This window comes from Scyliorhinus torazame, chromosome 10 (genome assembly GCF_047496885.1).
Source record: "Scyliorhinus torazame isolate Kashiwa2021f chromosome 10, sScyTor2.1, whole genome shotgun sequence".
NCBI lineage: Eukaryota > Metazoa > Chordata > Chondrichthyes > Carcharhiniformes > Scyliorhinidae > Scyliorhinus > Scyliorhinus torazame.
The window spans coordinates 178,726,277-178,753,240 of record NC_092716.1 but is presented as its reverse complement, the minus strand read 5'-3'; the positions used below and the strand labels follow the sequence as shown (position 1 = coordinate 178,753,240).

The following is a 26,964-nucleotide window of genomic DNA, read 5'->3' as shown; positions in this document are numbered from 1 at the left end:
GTCCCTTTTGGCGTCACAAACGGGGTCTCGGTCTTCCAACGGGAGATGGACCGAATAGTTGATCAACATGGGTTGCGGGCCACGTTCCCGTATCTCGACAATGTAACCATCTGCGGCCACGATCAGCAGGACCACGACGCCAATCTCCAAAAATTCCTCCAGACCGCCAAAGCCTTGAACCTCACGTACAACGAGGACAAGTGCGTTTTTAGCCATTCTGGGCGACGTAGTGCGCAATGGGATAATAGGCCCCGACCCCGAACGTATGCGCGCACTCATGGAATTTCTCCTCCCGCACTGCCCAAAAGCCCTGAAACGCTGCCTGGGGTTCTTTTCATACTACGCCCAGTGGGTCCCCCAGTACGCAGACAAGGCCCGCCCCCTAATACAGACCACGACCTTCCCTCTGTTGACAGAGGCTTGCCAGGCCTTCAGCCGCATCAAAGCGGATATCGCAAAGGCCACGATGCGCGCCATCGACGAGTCCCTCCCCTTCCAGGTCGAGAGCGACGCCTCCGACGTAGCTCTAGCGGCCACCCTTAACCAAGCGGGCAGACCCGTGGCCTTTTTCTCCCGGACCCTCCACGCCTCAGAAATCCGCCACTCTTCAGTAGAAAAGGAAGCCCAAGCCATAGTGGAAGCTGTGCGACATTGGAGGCATTACCTGGCTGGCAGGAGATTCACTCTCCTCACTGACCAACGCTCGGTAGCCTTCATGTTCAATAATGCACAGCGGGGCAAAATCAAAAACGACAAGACTCTTTCATGAGTGACGAGCTGCGCCAGTTCCTGCTCAGCAAGGGCATAGCCTCAAGCAGGACGACCAGCTACAACCCCCGGGGGAACGGGCAAGTAGAGAGGGAAAATGGCACGGTCTGGAAGACCGTCCTACTGGCCCTACGGTCCAGGGACCTCCCAGTTTCACGGTGGCAGGAGGTCCTCCCGGACGCTCTCCACTCCATCCGGTCGTTATTATGTACGAGCACTAATCAAACGCCTCACGAGCGTCTCCTTGTCTTCCCTAGGAGGTCCTCCTCTGGAACGTCGCTGCCGACCTGGCTGGCGGCCCCAGGACCCATCCTGCTCCGAAAGCATGTGCGGGCACATAAGGTGGACCCGTTGGTCGAAAGGGTTCACCTCCTCCACGCGAACCCCCAGTACGCCTACGTGGAGTACCCCGACGGCCGACAGGACACGGTCTCCCTGCGGGATCTGGCGCCCGCCGGCAACACGCACACCCTCCCGACACCATCAACCCAACCCCCCCCCCTTCCTGCCACCGCCGCACCCCGCGACCGCCCCCTTCCCAGGAATATCGGTTCCCCTCCCCTCAGCACCGACCAAGAATAAAGCCCAAGCTGAAACCGAAAGGCTCCTGGAGGCGACAACACCAGTACAAGCACCACCACCACCGGGGCCGAGGCGATCGACACGGACGACCAGACCACCCGACCGACTCGTGGCGTCGATCTAAAACTAAATATGGACTTTTCACAAGAACATTTTGCTTTTCTTCCTATACCCTCTGTAAATAGTTGCAACAGGACAAAATTGTACAATACTGTATTGCCTTGTGAATGTTTTTTTTCCTCCCAGGACCAGCCCTGTAAACCCTTACCACCATACGAAGCATCACCCCGCCGGGTTCATTGTTGACAAGGGGTGAATGTGGTAGTATGTATTGGGGGTCATGTGGGACTGGAAGCCCTAATGTCATTGGCTGACAGATCCCGGGTCCTGGTTGGCCGTTGACCTCTAGCTCCGCCAGAAGCCGGAGTCTTCCCCTGCAGGCCAGTTTACTATCGAGTTGCGGGGGAACAGGCACGCTTAATAAAGCCTCATCGACTGCACTCTATTCGTCTCACGGAGTCTTTGTGCGCTACACTGTATGTAAATAGTTTTCCACCACCCCCGCTGCACTCTTTTTTTAACAGGGGGTGAATGTGGTAGTCACCACTGTTGTATTGTATATACTGCATACGAGGGTATTACGGTAAGGCAGGTACGGGGGTAGATCCCTGCCTGCTGGCTCTGCCCAGTAGGCGGAGGGAGTATAAATGTGTGGGCTCTCCGAGCTGCAGCCATTTCGGCAGCAGCTGCGGGAGGCTCCGCACCTCTGCGAAACAAAGCCTTGATTACTCTACTCTCCTCTCGACGTAATTGATAGTGCATCACAGCAGTCTTCCTCCGCACCTGCTCATTGCTGCAGTCCTTGTTCTCCCCCATGGCCTCGGGTTCTGCCCTGGAGCCTGCCAATAACACTTCTTACTGCTCAGTTGGGCCTCCCAGTTCCTTGGCTCGGGTGCTCTCCCCATCTATTGGCGATCCCATTACAAAAAGGTGATAAAGTTGAGATTGTCGGAGGCTGTGAACGAACGTCGTGCATTGAAGAGGGGTGTCATGTCTCGCAGGACGATGCGGTATAAAGACACTGACTGACACTATTGGATGTATATTAACCAGGAACGTTATTGGGGACTGGCAGCGAAGGTGGCATGAATGGGAAATGGATACGTTGAGCAAGTTGTGCAGTCCTTCCTGAAGTACCGAACCACTCTTTGGATTAGCAGCCACAGGAGTCAGGTGGCAGCATTTGCCCCGAACAAAAATGGCCGCTGTTAGTCAGACGGCGGCCGTTGCTCAGGCCGTGATCACGTGACGGGGGACGGCGGGAGTACGAGGTCGGAGGAAGCGCGAGCGAAAAGAGCTGGTATCGCCGGAGAGCGCGGGCCGCCACCATGTCTTACAACTATGTGGTGACAGCGCAGAAACCGACCGCTGTGAATGCCTGCGTTACTGGTAAATATTGTTAATGCGCAAACTGCTCACTTTCCCTGCCCGGCAAAGAACCTGGGTTTTTGGGAGGGAAGTGTGGTAGGTTCGGGCTGGCAGAGTCAGGCCTCGAGTAAGGCCTAGTCACAACAGTGAATGAGCAGCAGGTAGACGCTGCAGCAATCTTTGGAGCAGTTAGGGAATGTACAATTGATTCAGCTCTTTGCATTTATGCGGCTTAATATCAATTACATTAGGATATTAATGTTAAAGGAGTGTTTACCCATCGAAAAGTGTGTGACAAGCCTTTGTTTGTTTATTAATACCTTCCAATTAACTTAAAATCTTGCCACATCCCTGCTGAATATACTGAGGTCGATGCTGTCCTTTGGGTGCCAGTGGTCCCTTCTGCCTCATTTAGGCCGGCAGCTTCATTGTTTGAGCCTTTACAGTAAATGTGGGCTGTTGCACTGTTGTGTTTTGTCACAACCAGATTCAATTCTTTACACACCTAATATCCACATATGTGCACTTTTAAACAGGGCAACATTGTATAGTACTGGGACATCAGAACATATATTTTTCTTTCCTTGGGTGCTGACTATATTTATTCCTGCATTGCACCATTTTCACCTCTGAGGTGCTTTGGGACTTGAAGGTGCTGGTTTTAGGGCCAATAACAAATCATTTATCTACAGAGTAGGGGCGGCAAGGTGTTGCAGTGGCTAGCACTGCTGTCTCACGCCGCTGAGGACCCGTGTTCGATCCCGGCTCCGAGTCACTGTCTGTGTGGAGTTTGCACATTCTCCCTGTGTCTGTGTGGGTCTCACCCCACAACCCAAAGATGTGCAGGATAGGTGAATTGGCAAAGCTAAATTGTCCCTGAATTGGAAAAAAATAATTTAGTACACTAAATTGAAAAAAAAAATCGACAGAGTAACCAGAGGTCATTTTTTAAAACTTGAATTTTATTGATGTGATCATCAGTAAATTTGTTAGACAACTTAAGCCTTATCATATCTTTGTCTGATGCTCATCTCCCAAAAATCATTCTAGGTTTTCTGTGCCTTTTTGCCATTTCTCCAAATTAAATAGGTTTGCTGAAAATTTTCATGAGGATGTTGCCCTTTGGATGTATCAGTTTCGCACACAACTCGTATTAATTCTGATAATTTTCATTGCGATGCTCTGTTCCTCCGTAGTTGTGAACAAGATACCACTTTTAGAATGCCAAGTGAGAGACGTAGCATTGAGAATTTGTAAATTTTCCGTTTTGGCCACTAGGAATCGGTATCTAGGTTTCCTTGGTTAGGTATGGATTGGATAAAGTACAAAGCTTCCTATAACTTTGCTTGACCAATGTAACTTTTACTATTGCAATACCCACTTTTTGCAGCAGTTGTACAATAACTTCGCTGAGTTTCAGAGCAATGTGGAGTGAAATTGTTGGGACTTTGAATGAAAGACTCCTTTACAGTTGGACTGTACTTCAGACCAAATTCCTGGGAGAAAAGAGATAGTGGCACACCTGTTGTATCTTTCAGCTCCTATTTCATCCTGTACACTCCCTTCACCTCAAAAGAAAAACCACAGCCTCAAACACTGCATTTATTTAGAACCTCGTCATTAAACTCAAGAACTTGGCTGTTCAGAAACTACAGCTGGAACCAGGTACAATAAAAATACATGATCATATGTACATTCCATTCTCCAGTGCTGACTTCCTGCACCTTGGTAATGTTTGAAGAAGGATTCTATTAACACAACTGTGAAGAAAGCAAGCACCTTATGGAAAATAACACAGTATTAATGAATCATGCCAAACTGATTTTTACAAGGGTGACATCATCCTTTAACAGACTAATTTTATTATTGCTCGGTCAAAATTCTGGAACTTCAGACTTAACAGCACTTTCGGAGTTAAGTTCACTACATGGACTTAAGAAGGTATGCCATCACCAAAGGGTAGGTAGGAATGGGCAACGATTGTTTATGTTGCCAAGAAAGTCCATTTTCTGAGAATGAATTTTTTAAAAACAAAAGCCGCCATATAAATGCTAAATATTTTGCATGTTGGAGACCTGAAATAAAGTGCTCAATAAACTCAGCAGTTCTGATAGCATCCGTGCAGAGAGAAGCACCATTAATGTTTCAAGTCCAATATGACTCCTCTTCAGAAGTTGATGAGTGGGTCAGTATTATAGTTACTGAAAGGTTAAAGTTGGGTTTAATCCTGTAACTTTTTCCTGGGTCACTGTTTTGTAAGTCAGAGTTTCAGAGGCTTCCAGGCACACAGTAATTGACCAGTGAAAGTTGAAAATTCCCATGCAGTCCTTGCTTGGGGATGCCCCCCACATGGGGACCTCTGAAGGTCCCACAGTGCATCTCTGGGGGTATCTCCAGGGTATGGACCACCCCAACAATGTGAAACTGTCTACCACAAGAAGTAGTTGAGGTGGATAACATAGCATTTAATAGTAAGCTGGCTAACCACATAAGGGAGAAAGGAATAGGAGGGTCTGGTGATAGCATCAGATGAGGAAGGGGGCTCACACAGATCATGAATGCCATCAAGCTGAAGATCATGTTTCTGTGCTTCATATTCAATGTTGGCCAAGATAATCGCCTGAAAAACTCCTGGTGGCATCGGATTCTACTCCTGAGTAAATTGGATTTATAAGTGAATGCCTTATTTATGGATCTTGTTTTGGACTTCCCCACAAGTGGAAGATCTTTTCTATCTCTTCTCATTCAAACCCCTTCATACGTCTGAACATTTCTATCAATTCACCTCACAGTCTTGCCTTTTCTAAAGAAAATGTGACTCGTGCCATACTAGTCAGTGCATTTGTTCATTAAGACAGCAAGGCTCATGAAACTTGTATTGCAGATATTCTTCTATTGGATTCTGAAAATGTTACCTGTTGATTTCTTGGTTGTTCCTTACCTTAGCCACTGCTTTATAGTTGTTTTGGTTTAATTCACAGTGAATCAACTCCAACTTCCCTATCTTCCTTAGTTCAGATTACGCTTCGGTTTGGATTATACTTCATCTAATATGATACAGCGGATGCTTATTTGTTTATAAGTTTTCACTTTATTTGCTTGGACTAAAAATGAGGGAGATTTTTAAAAAAAAAAATGTATGTAGTTTTTTGAGACTGGTTGTGACTTTCTCATTATCAGGTTCATGGTGTGATTTCATGTCTAAAAACATTGGTTTCAATTTGTTTTGTTTTAGGTCACTTCACCTCAGCAGATGATCTGAACCTGCTGATCGCCAAGAACACAAGGTTGGAGATTTATGTGGTTACACCAGAGGGTTTGCGCCCTGTCAAGGAAGTGGGCATGTATGGCAAGATTGCTGTAATGGAGCTTTTCCGACCGAAGGTAAGATATACAAAGAGGCGTTAGGTTTCAGCTGTAATTTGGTCAGATGCAATTCCTACATATTCAGCCAATTCTCTCCCATTCTGAAGGCACAAGATACTCTGGTATCATAAATTAGCATTTTTCATGAGATTCTGCATGGTGAATGTTAGGTTACTCAGTAGCTGGTTTACATTACAACAAGAGTCCTGTCCCAATGCTCACTTATAGCCTGGAGTCATCAAATAATGACCAAGAGTGGAAACATTGGCTGATTTTCCTTCCTTCCTCCCTACCAGTTCATGGTGCTGCAACTACTTGCAAAGCCCCATTTATGCTCCCATAGAAGTCACATGCTGGGAAGTGATTTTGGGATTGGGAAGCCCAAATTGTTTTTTTTTTAAGTAGGATATTTGTTTGAACTGAGGGTGGAGGAAAATATTTCAGTTTGTGTGTCAGGGAGGAAGGCAGTGTTTGTTTTGGTTGAAGCATGTATCTTTCATGCTTGTCACCAGAATGAAATGAAATGAAAATCGCTTATTGTCACAAGTAGGCTTCAAATGAAGTTACTGTGAAAAGCTCCTAGTCGCCACATTCCGGCGCCTGTTCAGTGCTAAAGTGATGATTGCCTTTTTCAGTTATGTTGTGATGGTTTTTCCTGACTTCAGAGCATATTTGCACTCTGTTTTATATTGTATCTTGTACGTGTGGAGCCAACTGCCAGTGCCTTTACAAGAGGAGGGAAAATGGCAATTTATTTACTCTGAGTGATGGACAAGACCCAAGAAAAATTAAGGTGACCGTAAGAGTCTGAAGATCAACCAGTTCCCACTTCGAGAGTAACGGGGGAATGCAAATTAAATTGGATTGGTCTCAACATGAGTTACTCTGATATGAATCAGTGAACAAAGTTGTTGTAAACTGAAAGTTGTTGAGGGGTAGATGCACCCCAACTGACCGTGACCAGTTTGCTGTAACCCTTTTTAATTCTGATGCGTTACATGATTTTCATTTTCATTTCGATAGACGAAGGAGACAAGATTCAGGTAAAGATTCAACACCACTTTATTAAACAGTTTATAACGAAGCAATACTTATCAAACTTTCTATAAATAAACAGTCCAAAATCTGCACTAGCTATCTGCTTCTGCCACGAACTTCCGTGGATTCCTTACACCCTATCCACTTATTCCTATATTTGAATGGTTTGTCTGAAAAGCCTGATTAAACCCCGTTGGCTGTTCCTCGGTCTTTGAGGGTTGGCTGATGTCTTAGGATCTGCAGTTGTTGATTTGAGCTTCCCTCTTATCTAGGGCTGGTATTGGTCTTTGGGCCGTCTCATCGTGGTAGTCACCCATGCTGGGGTTCCAGGTTGTCCTTTTATACCCCACTTCGTGTCCTCGAAGATTCCGTGACCGGTGTCCAATAATAATAATTACCTTTATTGTCATAAGTAGGCTTACATTAACACTGCAATGAAGTTACTGTGGAAAACCCCTTGTTGCCACACTCTGGCGCCTGTTCGGGTACACGGAAAATTCAGAATGTCCAATTCACCTACCAGCACATCTTTCGAGACTTGTGGGAGGAAACCGGAGCACCCAGAGGAAACCCATGCAGACACAGGGAGAACGTGCGGACTCTGCACAGACGGTGACCCAAGTCGGGAATCGAACCTGGGACCCTGCCACTGTGAAGCAACAATGCTAACCACTGCTACCATGCTGCCTGACTAGCATCTGCTGGGGACAAGAAGGTCTAATGAGGTGGCTGCTCTCATATTTGGAGGTCGCATAACAGGATTTTGAACTTCCAACTATTGGATCATGACATGTCTCTGGCCCCTGTCCCCACCCCACTTGAACAATTTATTTACAGAACCAGTATGTCCTGTATTCTCTCAACTGCTTCAAACTGTTTTGTAAACTGGGGTGTGCAGGGTAGAAATTTGAAGGAACAACACATTTCAAATCAGTTCAGTAGAACGTTTCTTGGAAGCAAACTGACATGAAATAATTATAGGATGTCCAGCCAGTATAAGCATGTTTCTCTCCAGTTGATGCATACAACCCCAAATCTTGTTGAGCTATGAATTGGAGGGGTAAAAATAAGTTTTATTTCATATATATATCATATAATACAGAGACTTCTGTCTATGTATGCATTTTCTTCCTTCTGCAGTATTTTTCATAATATTCATTATGATATAGACTGTATGCAGAAGTTTCTGTTTATTTATCCATTTTCTTCCTCCTGCAGTATGTTTCCTAATATTCGGAACAATAGTTAATTTTTTTATTGAATAGAGACATGCCAATGCTTTTCACCTTGCACTCATCAGGACAAATGTAAAAATGCCAAATTTCAAACAATCCCAACAATTCCTATTACAGGTAAAGAGTACTGATTGGTTGTCAAGTCAACTCTGGCTGAGGCGTTGCCATGGAGATGGCAATGTAGAACATGTGTTCGTGGGCCATTGAAAAAGGTGCAAGGCTTCAACATATTTCTTTTGTTTGCAGAGAACAGATCCCTGCTTATGAATGTAGGTCACTTCTATCAAATGCAAATAAGCTTGTATAAGCTTGATTGATTATCTTAAATTAGTGTAGCTTTTAGCACATTTCGAATTGTTCTGCAAATGCTGCCCAATCATTGCTAATTTACGTTTGCCAGAAGTGACGTACAGTCATTCGTAGGGATATGTTCTCTGCAACCAAAAGGAATATGTTTTAAGCATGGATCTCATGTTTGAAAACATATGTTTGAAGTTGTGTGTTTTTAAGTAACTTCACCTCCGTAGATGATCTGAACTTCTGATTGTCAAGAACAACAGGTTGGAGTTTTATAGCATAATCTCTTTTCAAATGCTTGGGAAGCCTATACTTTCTCCGTTGATTTCTCCATGGCAACGCCTCAGCCAATCAGAGTCAACTTGCTGACCAATTGGCAGTCTTTTCTCCCGTAGTATAAATTTTGTAATTGCTTGAAATATGGCATTTTTGCATTTCTCCCATGAGTGCAAGGTGAAAAGCTGCGGCACCAGTAATCCCAAGTTCTGACTACCATACAATAGTTTAAATAGCACTTTGGCTTTGTTTAATAAATTTTCTTCACACTTCTTTACGGCATAGTGCGAAAGGAAACCTATTGTGTTGAATGGTTAATGGAGGGAAGGCCTTCCTGTGCTGTGAGTTATTGGTAGATAATTTCAAATGAACTATTAATGGACAGTTTTTTGAGATGGGTTTGAAGAATACTTGATGGGACATCTATCCATGAAATGGCTGACAAAGTTACATCTGTATTCAAACAGGGTGAGTGCAAGGATCTGCTTTTCATTCTGACTGCAAAATACAATGCCTGCATTCTGGAGTATAAGCAGAATGGAGAAAACATTGATATCATCACACGAGCCCACGGAAATGTACAGGTAAGATAAACTTATATTTCTGCATCCTTATTTACATGAGCTCTGAAGTCTTGGAGTAATTAAAAAAAACTTAAATTCCTCTTGGTAGATTAGAATTTGTTATAGCATTTAAAGTTAATGTGCTGTAGTTGCAGTGGATAAATCTTGGAATGTTTGGATGAGTGTTCATGCCTGTGGTTCTTAAAGCAACACCAGTTTAATTCTGGTATATCCCAGCACTCCACCTTAAGACCCCTTTATGCACCATCTATATGTTGTCCATCTGTAACATAATCTGCAAGTACAGGTCAGCTTCTTGTACAGTAATGGCATCCAACTGTGTCTCTTGACTGTCAACATTGAGTTCAGGGCTGTCATCATGCTATTCAACTTATCTGCTTGAGTTGAAAGTTATGACAACCGAATACCATCTAAACTGAAGCTAACATAGAACATAGAACATACAGTGCAGAAGGAGGCCATTCGGCCCATCGAGTCTGCACCGACCCACTTAAGCCCTCACTTCCACCTTATCCCCATAACCCAATAATCCCTCCTAACCTTTTTGGACATTAAGGGCAATTTAGCATGGCCAATCCACCTAACCTGCACGTCTTTGGACTGTGGGAGGAAACCGGAGCACCCGGAGGAAACCCACGCAGACACGGGGAGAACGTGCAGACTCCACACAGACAGTGACCCAGCGAGGAATTGAACCTGGGACCCTGGCGCTGTGAAGCCACAATGCTATCCACTGTGCTACCGTGCTGCCCTTTAAAGCTACTTTGGATTTGCTGATGCTCAAATGCACCTGATGTTGATTGGAGTGACATCCCTGCCTAACTCTTCATACTGAATCAGCGGCACGTAATCTTGGTGTTCTATTGTGGTATTCTAACCCTGAACTGATTTTCCTAATGCATATGTACGTATGCTTTATTGACAAGTATTTTTCAGTTTATTATTGTAAAATTAGTTAGTCCATTTGAAGCTTTTGAAGAGAAATAAATAAGCTAGAAACACTCCATGGATAATCAGCAAAATGGACTGTGATGCAAGGCTATTTATGTTAACACCTCGGACATTATTTTCTAACAGCTAAAGGAGAGTTAAATGTAATACTGTAAAATCCAGGGTATGTCATTGCTGTACACTTACCCGTTTATTATTTAAGAAATCTGTTTGGCAGTAACAGCCTTATCCACCATCAAGTGAAGTATATACTCCACTGCTTTTATAAATAAAGATTACATCACTGTACATCAGGCTAACTAGTAAGCTGTAATACCATAAGCGTTTTCTGTTTGATCCTGGGAAGCCTTCAAACAACCTAGATATTGGGAAAGCCAAGGCATGCATACTTATATTTTTCATGCTGAATCCAATTTTTAAAATGAAGATATGTACTCGAGATCCAAAAATGAAGTATTTTTATGTTTCACTGTAAACACTCTGATTCCGGTTAGAATCAGAGCCTGTTTTGATCCTGCTTTGATGCTTATATCCTCGTTCAACCATCAAAGCTGATCTTCTAGCCATTCTGCACCCACTCTCAGGAATTCCTACCTCAAAACTCAATTCTCTCCTTGAAAAGCCACCTAAACATCTTTCTGATTTAACCTTGCTTCTGCTCACAAGCCTATGTTCCTGCTGGGCTTTCGCCTCTGAAGAGAACTATTTTATGTAACATTCTTCTATTAAATAAATATTATCAATGAAAACTGAAAACATTGGTAATCACTTAACTGGTCAGAAAGCATGTGGAGATAGAAACAGTCATATTTTCAGGTTGAGGACATTTCCTCAGAGCTTTTTATACCACCTATGACAAATATTTAACAATGATCATCCTCTTCGGCTTCCTGTATGCTCCTGAACACCTGATTCTCATTCTTTAAACAATGCTATATCCCTTTTGATGTTCTTTTCAGGATCGTATCGGCCGCCCCTCTGAGACCGGAATCATAGGTATTGTGGACCCTGAGTGTCGCATGATAGGTCTCAGGCTGTATGATGGGCTCTTCAAAGTGATTCCACTGGATAGAGACAACAAAGAGCTGAAGGCATTCAACATCCGTCTGGAAGAGCTGCATGTAATTGATGTAAAGTTTCTGTATGGCTGTCAGGTCCCAACTATTTGCTTTGTCTATCAGGTAAGAAGTCCAATTTTGTGGGGTAGACTGGGAGATGAAGTGGATAAGACACTAACCATTTTCCGCTATCCCAGAGAATAAGTGTAACACAAAAGGGACACATGCAGATGTGGAAAATTTTAGAAACAGGATAAAGGAAAGCTACAAAAAATAATATTTGAGCATAATGGGAATAATAGCTTAATGTTAATATTACTGGATTAGTAATCCAGAGGCCTGGACTAATGCTGTGGAGACATAAATTCAAATCCTATGTGACAACTGGAGGGAATTAAATCTAATTAATTAGTAAATCTGGAATGAAATGCTAGTCTTATTAATAGGGATCATGTAACTACCGTTTGTTGTAAACAGTTGGTTCACTAATGCCCAGCAATTCTTATCTGGTCAGGGTGCGATGCCAGACCCACAATATTGTCCGTCACTCTGAGATGCCTTCTGAAGTGGCCGAGCAAGCCTGTCAATTGCAGACAGCTCAACAACACCTACTCTGGCAATTAGGGATGGCAATAAAAGCTGGCCTTGTCAGTGATGCGTCCCAAGAATGAAAAAATAACACAGGACATGCAACACAAACTGTTCGGTCCAACCAGTTCATGCCAGTGTTTATGTTCCACTCGAACCTCTTCCTACCTTTCTCAACTGTCAGACCCTTAGTGTCCAAAAGGTTAGGTGGGGTGAGGGGGATGGGGTGAAGGCGTGGGCTTAAGTAGGGTGCTCTTTCCAAGGGCCGGTGTGGACTTGATGGGCCGAATGGCACCCTTCACTGTAAATTCTATGATTTACAGATGAGAAGGAGGCCATTGGGCCCATCATGTCTGCAACAGGTCCCAAAACAACAACCTAGCTAGTCCCAGTCCCCAGCCCTATCTCCAAAGCCCTAAAAATTCATCACTTTCAAATATACATCCAGCTCTCTTTTGAAACCTCCTATGGAATTCGCCTCCACCACTCCCGGGCAGCGCATTCCAAACCCCAACAATTCTTGGAAGTTTCTCCTCATATCGCTCCTAGCTCTCTTGCTGACCATCTTGAAATTATGACCTAGAGTTACTGACTTACCATCTAGTGGAAACAGAATATCCTTGTTTACCCTGTCAAAATTGTTCAGAATTTAGAGCACCTCAAGGTCACCTCTTAATCTTCTCTGCTCCAAGGAGTACAATCCCAATTACTTCAAACTTTCCTTGTATCTAAAATATCTCATTCTTGGTGTCATTTGAGTAAATCACCTCTGCACTCTCTCCAGGGCTTTAACATCCTTTGTTAAATAAAGTGGCTAGAATAGAACATAAGACTCCAAATGTGGTCTGACCAATGATTTGTAGTGATGTAGCATCACTTCCTTGCGTTTATATTCTATGCCTCTATTTATAATAATAATATAATCTTTGCTGTCACAAGTAGGCTTACATTAACACTGCAATGAAGTTACTGTGAAAAGCCCCTAGTCGCCATCTTCCGCTGCCTGTTTGGGTACACGGAGGGAGAATTCAGAATGTCCAAATTACCTAACGGCATGTCTTTCGGGACTTGTGGGAGGAAATCGGAGCACCCGGAGGAAACCCACGCTGACATTAGGAGAACGCTCAGACTCCACACAGGCAGTGACCCAAGCTGGGAATTGAACCTGGGACCCTGGCACTGTGAAGCAACAGTGCTAATCACTGTGCTACCATTTATAAACCCAAGGATGCTAAATGCCGCCTTAACTGTTACAACTTGCCTGGTCACCTTGAACCCTGAGGCCCCTGTACACAGGGAGAACGTGCAGACTCCGCACAGACAGTGACCCAAGCCGGGAATCAAACCTGGGACCCTGGAGCTGTGAAGCAATTGTGCTAACCACAAATCTACCGTGCTGCCCAACACTGTTCCCTGGGGAACACCACTTTCAACTTGTCTCCAGTCTGAAAAATGCCCATTTATGCCTACCCTCAGTTTCCTATCTCTTGGCCAACTTTTAATCCAAGCTGCCAAGGACCCATCAATCCCAAATGTTTTAAATTTGCTAACCAACCTGCCATGTGACACTATATCAAATGCTTTCTGGAAGTGCAAATATACAACATCCATGGCACTACCTTCAAATTCAGCCTGATACCTCACTTTTATCTATGTTGAAATCTTTGCCAATAATGTATCCATTTTACAAGTTTATTCATGTCTTCTACTTTGCTACAGTCCTCCTCAGTAATTGTTTTAGATTCTAACATCCTGACCATTAATATAATTTTTGAACAACGGGTGATCGTAGCACTGATTACTGTGAAAAATCACTTCCTATTTTCTGCCAATCTAAATAACTTCTCATTGCCCCTACTGTTTTCTGTCTTGAAGTCAGCTATCTAACCATTCTGCTGCTTTTCCTCAACTCTGCATTCTGGGACCTAATTCATGAGTATTTTATTGGAGCCCCATTGAAAGTCCAGATAAATTACTGCCTACTTTCTGTTACCTCTTCAAAAAATGTGATGAGGTTGGGCAAGCAAACCCCCCTTTTGAAATCCGTGTTGATGACTCATTATTGTATTTTGGTTTCCAGATGTTCTTTTCTTAAGGATTCCATTGTTGTTTTCTACCGTCAACATTAAACTGATGGCTTTGTAGTAACCTGGAATGTACTATCCTTTAAATATAGGTATAATATTAGCTACCTGGTAATCACGGCAGCATAGTGGTTAGCACTATGACTTCACAGCACCTGTGTACCAGGTTTGATTCCTGGCTTGGGTCACTGCCTGTGCGGAATCAGCACATTCTCCCCCGTGTCTGCGTGGGTTTCCTCCGGGCGCTCTAGTTTCCCCCTTGCAAGTCCCGAAAGACGTGTTATTAGGTAATTTGGACATTCTTAATTCTCCCTATGTGTACCCGAACAAGCGTCAGAATGTGGCGACTAGGGGCTTTTCACAGTAACTTCATTGCAGTGTTAATGTAAGCCTACTTGTGACAATAAAGATTATTATTATCTTCTTGCACTATACCTTTCTCCAATGAATTATTAAAAATATGTAGGAATGCCCCTGCTATCTCTTCCCTAGATTATTCTAACATGAAATCCACCTGGACACTGGTTTGATTTGCTTTGATTAGTCTATTTGTTTCAGCTCTTGTTTGAAATGCAGTTGTTTCATCTCTAATCTCACAATCAATTGTCATGTCTACCGTTCCTGGTGAATACTGAAGCAAAGTAATTATTTTAATACTTGTCATTTCTCTACCATTACCTGTGATATATTACTGTCCGAGTGGCCTTATTCTGATCTCGACTTTCATTTTATTAATTTATGGGCCTGTAATATATTTTCGCTATTTTATTTTATGTTCCTTAGTTAATGTTTATCCTCCTGATGTTTTTTTTCACTTATCTACTATTTTTTAATATTCTCCTTCATGCTGTCTCCCCTGCTGTCCATGCACTAAAAACAAAGGGTGATTACATAGACTTTCTGAAGCACATTCAGATAAAAGGATAATCGGATAGTGGCAAAGTACAGATCTGCCCTTATTTTAACATTTGTTGGCAATCTTATTCAGAGATGTACTGGATGGGAAATGAAAAAAAAATCTTTGTAGTTGGAAGTACTGTGTTGAGATTGAGGTGAAGACAAGTTATACCGCATAATAAATAAAGCTTTGCTTTTCATCTAACCTGTACTGTACATGACATTGAGTATTTGGAAAAATTTGATGCCTGAACTAAGGTACCTCAACGAGCATAACATTTACTGAAAGCAAAGTTATATATAAAGTGTTGAAATTTGCAATAACTTTTTTTCACATTTTTGTGGTTTTCTTCATTTCACTGACTATTTGCTTTTTGTCCAGCATTATTGTAAGTTAGAGGGGACACACAACATTCTCGTCCTTTCCATGGGATCTCAGCCCTGCAGGGTCAGTTTTATTTACTGAACTTCCCCATTTCTCTGCATACACTTGCATCATTAGCAAGCAGGTGACATCATCCTGCGCAATGTGGTTCTCCATAACTCACTGCAGTAATGTGTGGGAAAGCAGTATTGTGTTTATTTTTCTCTCTGTTTCGAGAGCTGGATAGGCTGACCTATTCAGAGACGTGCTAACATTTTTAAAATGTAAATTTAAAGTACCCAATTCATTTTCTTTCCAATAAAGGGGCCAATCCTTTGGGTTGTGGAAGTGAGATCCACGCAAACATGGTGAGAATGTGCAAACTCTACACACACTGACCCGGGGCTGTGATCGAACCCATGTCCTCATTGCCTAACTTGCCAATTTACTGATAATTTTTAAGATGCCTTTTTTGTTTGAAAATATTTTTGTTCATAATTTACAAAGCAAATCAAAACTGACATGTGTATCAACACCAGAAACAATTCCAGCCAACAACTGTGACAATCCCCCCTCTAATGAAAATATAACCCAAACAACACCCCCCCCCCCCACACACACCTAACAGTGACCAATTCCATAAAGTGCAATATGAACAGATGCCACCTGTTGTAGAGCCCCTCAATCAACTTCCTCACAGTGAACCTGACCACCTTGAGGTACAGAAACTCCCATCAAGTTACCTAACCACACTGAGTCACCTGCCTCCAACTCAGCAGAATGTGCTGCCGAGCAATCAACAAGGCAAATGCCAGGGCACCCCTGCACTCATCCTCCACTCCAGCTGGTCCGGCATATAGCTACTAATGGACAAAGCTCTAAATCAACATTCAGGATTGCTGCTATGGTGCTAAAAAAAGACCCACCAAAAACACACCAATTTGGGACAGGACCAGAACATGTGCATGTGGTACACAGGCCCTCTCAAACACTGCTCGCACCTATCCTCAACGCCTGCAAAAAATTGACTCATCCTGGCCTTGGTGAGGTGCGCCCTAAACACCTTGAGCTGCATCAAGCCCAACCTCGCACAGTATGACGTAGCCTTCACCTTGCGGAGGGACTCTCTCCACACCACATCCAAGATGGGCCCAGTCTCCTCCTCCCACCTGACCTTCACCTCTTCCACCGAAACCTCCCCCCCCCCCCCCCCCCCCCACAAGAATCGTCCATATACCTCCCCTTCAGAAACAAATCCCTCATCCTCTCTAGTGCTTTAGCTTTCCATCCCCCAAGTGTGGCGTTAATTTTTTGCCAGCTCAAACAAATAAGTCCTATGGATAGGTACCCATCTTTTTAAAAAAATATATATTTTATTCAAGATTTTTTGGCCAAACACAACAGTTCGTAGTGTTTCTTTTAAACAACAATAAAGCAATATAAATAACAGTGGCGAGTTTTAAACCAGTAAATAAATAATATATAAACAGAAACCAAACTAAATGGCAACTGCCTGGTCAAAAATAAATACTCTCCAAAGATACAATCCAACAGTCCAATATACATTACCTAAAACAAGTGCCTACACATATACAATAACATCCCTGAGAGTCCGTCCGATTTCCCCCCCCCCCCCGGGTTGCTGCTGTTGCCTTCTTCTTTTCCATTCCCTCTATCTTTCTGTGAGGTAGTCGACGAACGGTTGCCACCACCTGGTGAACCCTTGAGCCGAACCCCTTAGTACGAACTTAATCCGTTCTAACTTTATAAACCCTGCCATGTCGTTTATCCAGGTCTCCACACCCGGGGGTTTGGCTTCCTTCCACATTAACAATATCCTGCGTCGGGCTACTAGGGACGCAAAGGCCAAAACATCAGCCTCTCTCGCCTCCTGCACTCCCGGCTCTTCTGCAACCCCAAATATAGCCAACCCCCAGCTTGGTTCGACCCGGACCCCCGCCACCTTCGAAAGCGCCTTTGCCACCCCCACCCAAAACCCCAGTAGTGCCGGGCATGACCAGAACATGTGGGTGTGATTCGCTGGGCTTCTCGAGCATCTCGCACACCTATCCTCTATTCCAAAAAATTTACTGAGCCGTGCTGCAGTCATATGCGCCCTGTGTAACACCTTAAATTGTATCAGGCTTAGCCTGGCGCACGAGGATGATGAGTTTACCCTACGTAGGGCATCAGCCCACAGCCCCTCCTCAATCTCCTCCCCCAGCTCCTCTTCCCATTTCCCTTTCAGCTCATCTACCATGATCTCCCCCTCGTCCCTCATTTCCCTATATATGTCCGACACCTTACCATCCCCCACCCATGTCTCTGAGATCACTCTGTCCTGCACCTCCTGCGTCGGGAGCTGCGGGAATTCCCTCACCTGTTGCCTCGCAAAAGCCCTCAGTTGCATATACCGAAATGCATTCCCTTGGGGCAACCCATATTTTTCCGTCACGCTCCCAGACTCGCAAACGTCCCATCTACGAACAGATCTCTCAATTGTGCTACCCCTGCTCTTTGTCATGCTCCAAATCCCCCATCCATTCTCCCCGGAACAAACCTATGGTTATTTCTTATCGGGGACCGCACTGAGGCTCCCGTCTTTCCCCCATGCCGTCTCCACTGCCCCCAAATTTTCAATGTAGCCACCACCACCGGGCTTGTGGTGTATTTCTTCGGTGAGAACGGCAATGGCGCCGTCACCATAGCTTGCAGGCTAGTCCCACTGCAGGACGTCCTCTCCAATCTCTTCCACGCCGCTCCCTCCTCTTCTCCCATCCACTTGCACACCATTGAAATATTGGCGGCCCAGTAGTACTCACTTAGGCTCGGTAGTGCCAGCCCCCCCCTGTCCCTACTACGCTGCAAAAATCCCCTCCTCACTCTCGGGGTCTTCCCGGCCCACACAAAACTCATAATACTCTTCTTGATTCTTTTGAAAAAAGCCTTCGTGACCACCACCAGGAGGCACTGAAACACAAAAAGGAATCTCGGGAGGACCACCATTTTAACCGCCTGCACCCTCCCTGCCAGTGACAGGGACACCATGTCCCATCTCTTAAAGTCCTCCATCTGTTCCACCAACCGCGTTAAATTAAGCCTATGTAACGTACCCCAATTCTTGGCTATCTGGATGATAGGTACCCATCTTGACACTGCCCTCAACTTAAAATGCTGAAGGAGTTGCAATTATGTTTTCAAAGTGAAGACGACCACCACGTTCAAAGAATCTGTCGCTGGAGTAAATGGCAGCAATCCAATTGCCAGCGCCTCCAAGCTGGATCCTTTGCACAGCCTCAACTCCATCCGCCCCTACGTAGGAGCGAGGCCTGGATAGAGTGGACGTGGAGAGGATGTTTCCACTTGTAGGAAAAACTAGAACCAGTGGTCACCAGGGGCTGGTTTAGCACAGTGGGCTAAAGAGCTGACTTGTAATACAGAACAAGGCCAGCAGCACGGGTTCAATTCCCGTACCGGCCTCCCCGAACAGGCGCCGGAATGTGGTGACTAGGGACTTTTCACAGTAACTTCATTGAAGCCTACTTGTGGCAATAAGCGATTATTATATTATAATTATTATATTATTACACCAGCAGCACGGTAGCACAAGTGGATAGCACTGTGGCTTCACAGCGCCAGGGTCCCAGGTTCGATTCCCGGCTTGGGTCACTGTCTGTGCGGAGTCTGCACGTCCTCCGGGTGCTCCGGTTTCCTCCCACAGTCCAAAGACGTGCAGGTTAGGTAGATTGGCCATGCTAAATTGCCCTTAGTGACCAAAAAGGTTAGGAGGGGTTATTGGGTTACGGGGATAGGGTGGAAGTGAGGGCTTAAGTGGGTCGGTGCAGACTCGATGGGCCGAATGGCCTCCTTCTGCACTGTATGTTCTATGTTCTATGTTCTATCTCAGACTAAAGGGACGATCCTTTAAAACTGAGATGAGGAGGAATTTCTTCAGCCAGAGGGTGGTGAATTTGGAACTCTCTACCGCAGAAGGCTGTGGTGGCCAAATCACTGAGTGTATTTAAGACAGAGATGGATAGGTTCTTGATTAATAAGGGGATCAGGGGTTATGGGGAGAAGGCACCTCCAAATCCAAGGTGTTTTCCCCACCCATATGAAGCCTGTTATGAGCTACTCCATCCCCCAGAAAAATGACTTGGGTTCAGTAACTGGGAGGCATTGAAATAAAAACACATTGCAGCAAGATCTTCATCTTAATGGATTGGACCCGGCCTCCCAACGACAATGGAAGGCTGTCCCAGCTCTAGATTTGCCTTGACCGTACCCATCGGGCTAGTGCAATTCAATTTGCGAAGCCATGCCCAAACCCAAGCCGCCTGGTACCCTAGATATCGGAAACTAGTCCCAGCCAGGTTGACCCCAACTCCGCTCCTTCCACCGAAGGGCTAACCACAAAATAATCGCTCTTCCCAACGTTTAGTTTATACCCCGAAAAGGAGCTGGACCTTTTGAATATACCCATGATATCCCCCATAACTGGCCCCTGATCCCTTGCATAAAGCAGAAGGTTGTATGCATACAGGGACACTCTGTGTTGTACTCTGACCCTCACTGTTCCTCTCCATTTATCTGAGGTCCACAAAGCGATAGCCAATGGCTCGATCGCCAATGCAAACAAAAGAGGAGACCTAGGACTTCGTATAACAGCCGCACCCACGACGCAAACCCAGGACCCAGTCCAAACCTCTCCAGGGCCGCAATAAGATAGCTCCACTCTTATCAAATGCTTTTGTTTGAAAATATTTTTATTATGTTTTTAACATTTTATATAAAATATAAATCGAAACAACAAATCATGTATCAACACCCTCAACAAACCCCAACTGATCAAAAACAGAACACCCCTCACTAACAACTAACAGCAAACCAGATCCTTAAAATGCAATATAAACGGATGCCATCTCCGATAGAACCCATCAATTCTCCCTTCACTGTGAACTTATCTTCTCGAGATACAAAAACTCCCATCAAATCACCCAGCCATGCTGCAGCACTGGGGGGGTTGCGGCCTGCCTCCAACTCAACAGGATCCGTCGCCGAGCCAACTCAACAGGATCAGTCACCAAGTCAGCAATGAAAACCAAAGTGTCCGCCATCACCCCCGTCCTCTATTCCGGCTGGTCTGACACCCCAAATATCACTTCTAGTGGGCAGGACTCATAATCACATTTAAAATTGCTGATATGTTGACCCCGCACATAACAATTCTCTCCAGCAAAGAAGACTGCGGCGTCACCGTGAATGCCGAGAACACTCGTCAGATCCAATCACATACCTGAACATTTCCATCCCGCCAACGCCTACCGTATCCCTCAGCTCCTCCCAATCAGGAAACCGACCCTCCAAAAATAAGTGCTCCAGCATCTTACTGTTACCTCCAAATTGGCATCAATTTCCCTCTGCTGATACAAATGGTTCCAACAGATAAGAGGACCCCCCCCCTTAAAGAAATTGAATTGCTGACTAAGCTGCCGCTGTATCTGGAGTATAGAGATGACCACTGAATTCAACAAATACTTCGCTGGAGTGAACAGCAGCATATCAATCCTCGGATAAGGGCACTAAAACTGCACACAATACTCCAGGTGTGGCCTCACCAATGCACTATACAATTGCAGTAAAACATCTCTATTCCTATACTCCAATCTTCTCGCTATGTAGGCTACATATCTTTTGCCTTCTTTACTGCCTGCTATACCTGTGCTCTTACTTTCAGCGACTGATGTATGAGGACACCAACGTCTTGCTGAGTATTCACCTCTCTCAATTTACACCCATTCAAATAATCTGCCTTTCTATTTTTGCTACCTCACATTTATCCACATTATATTGCATCTGCCATGCATGTGCCCACTCACTCAGCCTGTCCAAAACCCACTGAAGTATCTCTGCATCCTTCTCACAGCTCACCTTCCCACCCAACTTTATATCATCTTCAATTTGGAGATAATACATTTAGTTCCCTCGTCCAAATCGTTAATATATAATGTGAACAGTTGAGTCCTAGCACAGATCCCTGTGGTACTACACTACTCACTGCCTGCCAATCAGAAAAATACCTATTTATTCCAATTTTTTGCTTCCTGTCTGCTAATCTCAAGACGCTACCTGTAATTTCATGAGCTTTAACGTTACATGTTAATCTGCTGTGCAAAACCTTCTCGAAAGCCTGGTCAACTTTACTAGTTATATCTTCAAAGAATTCTAGCAGATTTCTTCACATGATTTTCCTTTTATAAATCCATGCTGACTTTGCCTGATTACACCACTGCTTTCCAAATGCTGTGCTATGAAATCCTTGATGATTGATTCCAGCAGCTTCCCTACTACTGATGTTGTGCTCATTGGTCTATAGTTCCCGTTTTCTCTGTACCTCCCTTTTTGAATAGCGAGGTTACATTTGCTACCCTCCAATCTGTAGGAACCATTGGTGAGTCCAAAGAATTTTGGAAAATTACCACCAATGAATCTACAATTTCTAGGACCATTTCCTGATGTACACTGGGATGAAGATTATCAGACTGTGGAGATTTGTTTGTCTTCAATCCCATTATTTCCCCAAAACCATTTCTTCACTCCTAATTTCCTTCAGCTCCTCACTAAAACCTTTATTTCTCCGAACTTCCAATACATTATTCATGTCTTCCTTTGTGAATGTGAAGACAAACAAAGTACAAATTTAGTTCCTTAGCCATTTCTTTGTACCTTGTCATGAATTTCCGTGTTTCTGACTGTAAACTACATTAGTTTTTATCAATCTTTTTTCTTTTTTATAAATGTTTTTTATTGGGTTTTTGAACAAAGTATATTTGCCGTTATGTACACAGAATTAAAAAAAAAAAATATATATATATATATATATATATAGAAGAGAAGAGCACACAAAAATACAAAAAATAAAATAAAATAGCTGGTAGGATATTATTCACTAGCTCAACAACAGCAACTCTGTACAATTGGCAATATTATTTTTAATACATAAGTAGGCATCTGTTTGTGGGGTGGGGGGAAACTGGGGAGGTATATATACATTTGGGTGCCGGAGAAACAATTACAGAGGGCAATACGTGAATGGATCTGGTGTTGGTGTCACTTGCTTCTCCCGGATGGATTTTGCTGCCGTTTTCTTCTCGTGCTCACCTCCGCTTCAGCCGTTCGTCCTGTCTTTCGCCCGTATTTTCCTTGCTGTCTGTTCCTGTAGATGCCAAGTTTGTTATCTTTCCCCTGATTCTTGGCTACCTGGCTATTCTTCTGCTTGTTCGTTGGCCACAAACAGGTTCCGGAACAATTGGGTGAATGGATCCCACATTCTGTGGAAGCCGTTGTCTGACCCTCGGATGGCAAGTTTGATTTTCTCCATTTGGAGAGATTCTGAGAGGTCGGACAGCCAATCTGCAGCATTGGGTGGTGCTGCTGACCGCCAGCTGAACTCAATCTTTTTCTCTTTGTATACATATAGAAATATTTACCTAGCAATCCTCCCCAAACCCTAAAGAACAAAAACAACAAAGAGGCATAAATACACTGCACAAACACCCCCTCGGCATACACACAGTCTTCCTCAGACTTGCCCAAGCTTCTTCTCCTTGATGAAGGCCTCTGACATCTCCTACATGTTGAAATCTTTTGAGCCGATTGTGACCCACAATCGCGCCAGGTACACCATATCAAACCGCACATCTTGCTATAAAACTCTTGCTATAAAACACTGCTGTCGCCATGCTGAAGGCCGCACATCTCTTCGCCAACTCTGTCCCAATGTCCTGATACATCCGCACCGTGTGCCAGTCGATGTTCTGGATCATTTTCGCCCACTCCAAGACCCTCCTTCCTTTGATAGCAGTGAAAGCGATAATCACCACCTGTGGTCGCTTCTGCCTGAGCGCCCGATGAGCTCTAACCAACTCTGGAGGGGAGAACAACTCGCCCCCTCACACCACCCGAGGAACATGGCCGAAAAATACTCAGTCACTTCGAGCCCTCCACGCCCTCTGGCAGCCCCACCATCTGAGGTTCAACCGCCTTGACCTGTTCTCAAGATCCTCCACTTTAAATAATAATAATTCCGGTTAAGAGGCAATTCAATTTGGCCAATCCACATACCCTGCACATTTTTTGGGTTATGGGCATGAGACCCATACAGACTCCAGGAGAATGTGCAAACTCCACATGGACAGTGACCCAGGGCCGGGATTGAACCTGGGTTTTCGGCGCCGTGAGGCAGCAGTACGAACTGCGCCACAGTGCTGCCCTCGCTCTTCCACTTTTAACCTCAGACCTTTGTTGCTATCTGCCACGAACAGCAGTTCTGTTTTCAGCGAAACAAACCAATCCTCTTGCTGTGACAAGGCCTCCTCCACACCCTTCAACGTCTCACCTTGTGCTTTCACCACATTCGAGGTCTTTACAAGCTGTTCGCGAATCGGGCCCAAAGCCGCCTCAACAACGGCTTTAAATGAGTCCTTTATCGTTTTGCCCTGCTGCTCGAACTGCCTATCCACCTGTTTGCCGAATTTTTCCAGTTCTGCTGCCAATGCCATTGCCAGCGTGTCTAATGTAATGGGCGGGCAGTCAGCTCTCTCCTTTAAATTCTTTTGAAGCGCTACCCTCCTGAGCCTTCTTCACGTTGGGCTTTGTTGACATTTTCAATGTTTTCTTCCATCGTGCGAGACTACACCAGAACAACTGGCGTTTGGACACCAAAATTCCCTGAAAAAACGGATAAAAGGGATCAAAAACAAAGACCCTGCTGGGAGCCATTTCTCATGCTATTACATGATGTCACCTAAGATTCCTTTTCAAACTTTCTATACCTTTAGGATCCCCAGGGACGTCATGTAAAGACCTATGAAGTATCTTTGCGAGAGAAAGAATTTAACAAAGGGCCCTGGAAACAGGAAAATATGGAGGCTGAGGCATCAATGGTCATTGCAGGTTGGTTTCTTACCTTTTTTAAATAAAAGACCTTGGTACTGTTTTAATTTAATCATTTATGCTCAACAGGTTTGTCGAGTGAAGGCAATGCAGCTGAGAGACCAGTAATTTTCCTCAAATTACAATAAAGGGTACAGAAGATGCACTGTTCAAATTAACAACTGCACCAAAATACTTTTAATTTAAGATACCTATGCAGTTGCCCAGTAAAGGTATCAAACATCGAAATATACAGGCTGCTCATCAGAAAGAAAATTTAGAGAAATCACCGATTTGTGAGTCTACATAGATACATAGAAGATAGGAGCAGGAGAAGACCTTTTGGCTCTTCGAGCCTGCTCCGCCATTCATTGTGATCATGGCTGATTATCCAACTCAATAGCCTAATCCTGCTTTCTCCCCATAGCCTTTGATCCCATTCTCCCCAAGTGCTATATCTAGCCACCTCTTGAATATATTCGAAGTTTCAGCATCAACTACTTCCTGCGGGAAGGAATTCCACAGGCTCACCACTCTTTGTGTGAAGAAATGTCTCTTTATATCTGTCCGAAATGGTTTACCCTGAATCCTCAGACTGTGACCCCTGGTTCTGGACACACCCATCATTGGTAACATCTTCCCTGCATCTACCCAGCACGGGGCAGCACGGTACCATAGTGGTTAGCACAATTGCTTCACCGCTCCAAGGTCCCAGTTTCAATTCCCAGCTGGGTCACTCTCTGTGCGGAGTCTGAACATTCTCCCCGTGTGGATGTGGGATTGCTCCGGTTTCCTCTCACAGTCCAAACATGTGCAGGTTAGGTGGATTGGCCATGCTAAATTGCCCTTAATGTCCAAACTTGCCCTTCGTGTTGGGTGGGGTTATGGGGATAGGGTGGTGGTGTGAGATTGGGTAGGGTGCTCTTTCCAAGAGCCGGTGCAGACTCGATGGGCCGAATCACCACCTTCTGCACTAGATTCTATGATACCCGGTCTAGGCCTGTTAACATTTTTTAAGTCTCTATCAGATCCCCCCTCATTCTTCTGAACACCAGCGAGAACCTAGTTAATCTCTCCTCGTGTGACAGTCCCGCCATCCCTGGAATCAGTCTGGTAAACTTTTGCTGCACTCCCTCGAGAGCAAGAACATCCTTCCTCTGAGAAGGAGACCAAAACTGCACACAATACTCCAGGTGTGGCCTCGCCAAGGCACTGTATAATTGCAGCAACTCATCCCTGCTTCTATACTCAAAGCCTCTCGCAATGAAGGCCAACATACCATTAGCCTTCTTTACCACCTGCTGCACCTTCATGCTTACCTTCATCGTCTGGTGCACAAGGACACCCAAGTCCTGCTGCACACTCCCCTCTCCCAATTTACAACCATTCAGGTAGTAATCTGCCTTCCTGTTTTTGCTTCCAAAGTGAATAACCTCACACTTATCCAAATTATACTGCATCTACCATTGATTTGCCACTCACCCAACCTGTCCATATCATGCTTTAGGATCCCTGCATCCTCGTCACAATTCACCCTCTCACCCAACTTGGTATCATCTGCAAACTTTGAGATGTTACATTTTGTTCCCTCAATCAAATCATTAATATATATTGTGAATAGCTGGGGTCCCATCACCAATCCCTGTGGTACTCCACTAGTTACTGCCTGCCAATTTGACAAGGACCCATTAACCCCTACTCTTTGTTTCCTCTTTGCCAACCAGTTTTCTATCCACCTCAATATATTTCCCCCAACCCCATGCGCTTTAATTTTACACAATCTCTTGTGCGGGACTTTGTCAAACGCCTTCTGAAAGTCCAACTATATCACATCGACTGGCTTCCCCTTGTCAACTGTACTGGTTACGTCTTCAAAGAATTCCAACAGATTTGTCAAGCATGATTTTCCCTTCATAAATCCATGCTGACTCTCACTGATCCTGCCACTGATTTCTAAATGTTCCGCAATAAAGTCCTTGATAATGGATTCAAGCATTTTCCCCAATACTGATGTTAGGCTTACAGGTCTATAATTCCCTGCTTTCTCTCTACCTCCCTTTTTGAATATTGGAGTGAAGTGAGCTACTCTCCAATCTGCAGGGACAATGCCAGAGTCTATAGAATCCCAGAAGATGACCTCCAATACGTCCACTATTTCCAGAGCCGCCTCCTTAAGCACTCTGGGATGCAGATTCTCAGGCCCTGGGGATTTATCCGCTTTCAATCACATCAATTTTCCCAGCACCTTTCTCTACTAATGTTTTTTTTAAAATAAATGTTTTTTATTGGCTTATTGAATGTATATCTGCTATTATGTACACCAAATATGATATCTATAATATATATATATATATATATTTTTAGAAGAGAAGGGCACATACAAACATATCACAAAAAACAGGAAAAAAAAGTAATAAAGAAATTTAAAAAATCAAATAACGTAACTGGTAAGGTATTATGCAGCAGCTCAACAGCAGCAACTCTGTACAATTTACAACACAAAAGTAGGCATCT

General features: G+C 44.3%; 1 protein-coding gene across 1 annotated transcript in view; it reads left to right on the top strand.

The window, feature by feature from the left end:
* The first annotated feature begins 2,644 nt into the window (after positions 1–2,644).
* ddb1 (damage-specific DNA binding protein 1) overlaps positions 2,645–26,964 on the top strand; it is a 118,458-nt gene continuing 94,138 nt past the window's right edge. The window contains exons 1-5 of the mRNA XM_072518998.1: positions 2,645–2,799; positions 6,014–6,162; positions 9,458–9,574; positions 11,485–11,706; positions 24,357–24,471. Of these exons, the coding sequence (XP_072375099.1) occupies positions 2,739–2,799; positions 6,014–6,162; positions 9,458–9,574; positions 11,485–11,706; positions 24,357–24,471 (664 nt within the window). The 5' untranslated portion in view covers positions 2,645–2,738. The remainder of the gene's footprint in view (positions 2,800–6,013; positions 6,163–9,457; positions 9,575–11,484; positions 11,707–24,356; positions 24,472–26,964) is intronic.